The sequence below is a fragment of the Elephantulus edwardii genome, unplaced genomic scaffold (genome assembly GCF_000299155.1).
Source record: "Elephantulus edwardii isolate Elephantulus edwardi_28Jun2011 unplaced genomic scaffold, EleEdw1.0 scaffold00157, whole genome shotgun sequence".
Taxonomy (NCBI): Eukaryota; Metazoa; Chordata; class Mammalia; order Macroscelidea; family Macroscelididae; genus Elephantulus; species Elephantulus edwardii.
The window spans coordinates 7,154,198-7,160,197 of NW_006399907.1; the positions used below are offsets into that span (position 1 = coordinate 7,154,198).

Genomic DNA, 6,000 nt, shown 5'->3' on the forward strand with positions numbered 1-6,000 from the left:
ATAAAGAGTATAATTTGAGTATATTTTTCTTACTTCATTAAAAACACAATAATTTAGAAGCTGATGATTCGTTCTCTAAAACCCCAACCTCGTGAATAGTTTGTGCCGCTTACTGATCACATTGTACAATGCATACCTCACCAAATCTGGAGACTGAATTATTCCTTCCACAATGTTATCACGTATCTGCTGGCGATCATTTTCATGAATGTTGAATGGAAATATTGCTTCTCCAGGTGGAGGTTCTCGGTCTGGCCAGTACTGTGTCACCATGTTCTTCAGGTAAATGGCAGCTAAGTTAAGAGGGGAAAAAAATAACACTATTATAGCTATACTAAAAGGGTGCTCTAATTCAGCTTTAAGGAGCATGAAAAGCTAAGTCCTTCAAACCCAAACATGAAACATAGCAAAGAGTAGAAAATGTTACAATTATAAATTGACAAGCTAGTAAAGGGAAAGGCAAATAAAGGTTTTTCTTCCACTAGTTGAGTGTCTAAGCACTAAGCATTTCACTATCATTATCAAGCTCCAGTGTTTAAATGACAGTATAATGATTTGGAAATCAAGTGCATTTTTTGGTAGCCTAAATGTAAGACCTAAATGAGACTCTACTCAATTTGCTTTAAGATCTGCTATTAGAGGTACAAACTAAACTGTCACTTTGTTGTAATTATATTGTAATCACATTGCTGTAATTAGTACAGTACTTGTCTGTATTGTACTCAGTTTGTTGTACTGAGATAACTTATGGGTTTCTGTGATATTGAAAGATCTGCCGTGTGTCAAATGCCACAAGGGTTACTTACCCACAATGGACAGGTTTTAATATATAGCTCCCAGATTAAGATAGACTAAGAAATAGGATTGGCCATCCACTTCTTAAATAATGGGCTTCTGAAAACCCTCTGAGCAGTAGAGGAATGGGAACAGTTATAGTACTAGCAGTAGAGCCCGCATTAGAAGTCAGTCAAAATGAGGAAAAATAATGAAAGGTGGAGGAATGGCGAAGGAGAGGAAGACCTTCAACCAAGTGGATTGACATGGTGACTGCCGCTAGGGGCTCTAGTGTGTCAGGAAGGGTGAGAATGGCACAGGATAGGACAGAGTTCAGCTCTGTTGTTCACCGGGTTGCTATGGGTCTCACTCAACTCTATGGCACCTAAGAACAACAAGGTAAACTTGTCTTCATGTATATTTCTTTTTTATTTATTTTTTTTCACCTATCTACTTGGTACTGTCATTTTGAAAAATCTATATAAAGATACGCTTTTTAAAGCTTCAGAATTCTCCACTTAACCTTTTTTCACATATTTAACACTTGTTAATATAAGAAAAACACCAGCCTTTTCAGAAAGTCTCAGGATACTTTGTATCTGTTCATTTCAATCAAAATATGTTGTTGCTGTTGATGTGTAAGCGATCATATGTACAACAGCTCTAAATCCTGCTCTATTCCTTGCCTTACTGTCTCCAACACAGCCATCCCCATTATCCCAGTGACGCAATCAATCCATCTCATCCAGGGTCTTCCTCTCCTGCGCTGTCCCTCTACCCTACCAAGCATAACGTCCCTCTCCAAGGACTGATCTGCCTTGCAACAAGTCCAAAGTATGTCAGACAGAGCTTCAGAAACCTTGCCTCCAAGGACCATCCTGGCTTCCCCCTCTCCAGGACAAACGTGTTTGTTCTCCTAGCAGTCCATGGTATATGCAATACTCCTCTCCAACACCAAAGCATCAACTCTTATTCTATCATCCCTAGTCACTGTTCAGCTCTCTGATGCATCAAAATATATCAAACAATTATTTCATTCTATTCTTGTTAACCAATCTCATATTTAACTTTTGACAAAAGGCTTCTAAAAGAAATAAGCTAATATACTAATACACAGTTTTTCAAAGGGAATACGAAGCTTCCTAACTACTCAGGTAAATAAAGAATTTATGCAAATAACTTTACATATAATGTCATGTCTCAATGTATGAAGATAGAAAGATATGGCCCACATAACAACATAACTTTCTTATCTCAAGTATTCTACTTTCCCTTTTTTGCCCAATTTCAATCCCTTCTTTATCATGAAATTAAATTGCTTGGTGAAACAGACAACAGACAAACCAACAAGTTTAACACTGGTTATAATTATATTACAACAAAAATTCAATTAAATTATGAATTTGACATCTAAAAAGCTTAATTACTTTTGGTTCTACAGAGATCTGAAAAAGATGACTCCATCTAAAGTTTAAATTTGTTTGGACCAAAATAAAAGTTATCTGGAAATTTTAATATGTTAATGTGGGCTTTTTATTTTCTTTTACTTTTAATTTATGTCACATAGGTGATTTAGACCAAATCCAATCTTTTATCTGTGTTTTTATTCAATTTCATATAGCGGTGATTGCCACAGAACATAATCATTAAAAACGTGTAGACTGTTTTTAAAAAGTAATAAATGTTCTAATAATATCAGCTAACCTATTAGCAGTTCTGAATAAATGTCAGATATTAACCTTTGCAAAACGAAAAATCAACTATATCCAATACAAATGTATTTATTTAAATCCCTCCAGAACTAGTTTTGTAAATAAAGAAAAGCAATCTTCAAACACAAAAAAATGCACAGTAAAATCATAAATTAATTCATTAAATTATTAAGTTTAGTAATTGTTTTCAAGTTTGGAAGCAGGAATGGCACCCACTTTCTAAACCACATGCCTCTCAAAACTATGAACTTGGAGAAACAACGATAGTTATAGAAAGGCTTCAGGACTTTGTTTCATATATATATATATGGTCTAGTATTAACTTTATTTTGGAGGAAAATTCTTCTAAGTTGTACAGAACTCCTCTGTCAATTTGCTGCACTGCCGCAATCTGGGTTTGTTGTGATGCTGAACCTTGTGCCATTGGGGGTCAAATGCCATAATGACTGTCCATCGTGACAGTGTTTGGTGGAGCTCCCAGTTTAAGACAGGTCTGGAAGCAGGAGTGGTATCCACTTCCTAAACCACATGCCTCTGGAAACTCTATGAACTTGGAGAAATGTTAATTATAGAAAGGCTTCAGGCCTTTGGTTCATAGGGTCACTATGAGTCATGCTTGACTAGACAACAATAAACAACAATTTAATAGAGAGCTCTGGGGGCCTCTCTGTAGGAAGTTGTGCGAGCATCCCAAAGGCAAGAGTTTTGCACCCACTGGCTGCACTGTGGGAAAAAGATGGTCAGTCTCCTGTGCAACTTGAAGCCTCTGAAAACTTGAGGAAGAGTTGGTTCTAACTCAGTGGCAATAAGCTTGAGGTGGTTTGTTTGTTTGTTTGTTTATTTTTATAAACAAAAAATATTCTTACTAAGGGACACTGACTAATTTGTATATAAGAAGTAAATCTACAATTAGTTAAAATAAAATTGAACTTAATGCAGTTATTTAAAAGGTAATAGTAAGTACTTTCAGAGATAATTATGGATTCTCTTGAACATGAAACAGATCTCTGCAGGCATGGTGGCTAAGTGCTCCAGCTAAATGAAAGGTTGGCACTTCAAACCCATCAGTCTGCCACAGAAGAAAGATATTTCCAGTCTTAGAAATTCTATAGCTCTGTACTATTCTGTCCTACATGGTCACTAAGAGCCAGAATCAACTCAAATACAGCAAATTAAAGATAATAAAGAAAAGCACAAAAGATAATAGGAATAACATCAATAATCCAAAATCCCCCTTTAGCCATCTAGTTACTGAATGGCTTGTCAGAGCTATAGAAATAAAACACTATAGCATATGAATCTAATTATTAAACTTTCCTAGAAAATCAAACCCATTCAACATCACAAGCATCTTAAGTTTGAAATGAATTTGCTAAAATATATACACACTTCTAAAGCAAGGATGCGAAAGGATTCTTGTACATCAGTGCTCATCACAGCATTAATGACAACAGGCAAAAGCTAGAAATCAAGTCAAGTGCCCAGAAATAGATGAAAGGATCAACAAAATGTGCCACATATGTCCAATGGAATATTATTCAGCCATAAGAAAAGTTCTGACACACACTATTAGATGGATGAACCCTGAAAGCATTATGTTGAGAGGCATAAACTATACATACAAGGACGGGTATTATATGATCCCACTTATATAAGCCAATATATTGATAGGAAAATAGTTTCCACAGGTTGATAGACAACAGGAGGAGTTATTGGTCAAGGGTCACTCAGTTTCTACTAAGGGTAATGAAAAAACCTGGAAACAAATAGTGACAGTCTATAACACTGTCAATGTATAAATTTGGATATAAAGGTTCAAAGGACAAATGTTATAACATACTGCCTTATAATTAAAATTTAAAATATGAAACAAAACTCACAAATATAAAAATGGTCAAGTTTATTAGTCCAATAGAGACTAGTAGAACCTTGCAAAATCACAGCTATAAAAACAGCAAGGGCAGTATAAGGACAGCCGTATCTGAACTTTACGAACTTCACAAAGGGGAGGCATCCCCATCAACAATAACAAAATTGATTTCCATGAACATGTTCTCCATGCTCCCACACCTCTTTATACTAATCCCAACACCAATCTGCTTTAGTGAGTCCAAACTCTGATGCAACAGCTCGCAGACTACACTGATTATAATCCAGGTTAGTAGCTAATCATAGTCAGGACAGCTCAGTCTTGAGCCTTGCGGTTTTAGGTGTTACAAAGCTCTCAGATCTGCCCATTATGGCTCCTCCCTCACCTCCAGTTATCTAACAAACATGGACAAAAGCTCTTAGCTCTGCTTCTGTAGGGCAGCAATGCCAAGGTCCCATCACATGTCTGGTCTCTAGTTCTCTGTCTCATATTGCTCTATGGTTCTCTATTGTGGTTCTTATGGTTGCTGCTCCACATAGGCCCTGGTCGGGTTGGCACAAGAATTTCTAACTCTGAAGGACACACTACCTTTCTCTTGCTTCTTCTTTACTGGTGGGGAAATCCCCTCTAATTCTGCTATTTGATCCGCTCAATTTAATGGTGAGACGAACCATTCCCCTTCTGGATAGGCTAAGATACCCTATTTACATATTTCCACCCATCCTTATGATCAAGTAAATTAATGGATAGGAAAGCTAATTTGGACAATAAACTCTTAACACCCTAATATCCTTTAGTCATACTTCAAATCAGAAACAAAATCACCTACAAGGTCTAACTTTCAGCTGAAAAACAGACAGGAGGGACGACTATTCTTTAGAAAGCGACATCATGCTTGGAAAGGTAGAGTCAATGAAAGATCATCAACAATATGGACTGAAATAGTGACTACAGCAATGGGCACAAGTGTGTCAGTGACTGTGAGGATAGTACAGGACAGGACAGGACTCAGATCTCCTGTCAAAGAACTGCTATGAGTTTTACTCAACAGCACCAATAATATCTCAGATTCTATAAGTTATAAAATTACTAAGAAAATTGTCCTTAAAAAAAGAGGCAATAATCCAGTCACCAAGATAAGCTATCTTGCAGCATACAGATATAAAATGTACATAAGTTATGAAAAAAATCCACTTTCAAATGCTGCTTAGTGTCTTTATCAAAACTAACTAAACTCCGGGAATTCTACTATCAGATATATACCCAAAATACGTGAAAGCAAGGATGTGACACTTGTACACCTATGCTCATGGTAACACTAGTCATAATAGCCCAAATGTACAAACAAATCAAGGAATCAATAAATGAAGGATTTTTTTAATGTGACATAAACATACACCTACAATATTATTCAAGCATAAAGAAAAATAAATTTCTGATATATGCTACATATGATACTGATGAGTCTTGAGAACGTTACTATGTTACTGGAATATATCAGATTAAAAAATGATAAACATTTCATAATTACTTAAACGAAATATCCAGAACAGGCAAGTGTATAGTTGTTGTTGTTGTTATGTGCCGTCGAGTCGTTTGCGACTCATAGCAACCCTATGTACAACAGCCCTAAACCCTGCTCTA

General features: G+C 36.2%; 1 protein-coding gene across 1 annotated transcript in view; it reads right to left on the reverse strand.

Moving 5' to 3' along the window:
* Positions 1-6,000, reverse strand: part of IPO8 (importin 8) — a 107,377-nt gene that overhangs the window by 71,682 nt on the left and 29,695 nt on the right. Inside the window, exon 3 of the mRNA XM_006895076.1 lies at positions 137-293. Coding sequence (XP_006895138.1) covers positions 137-293 — 157 coding nt within the window. The remainder of the gene's footprint in view (positions 1-136; positions 294-6,000) is intronic.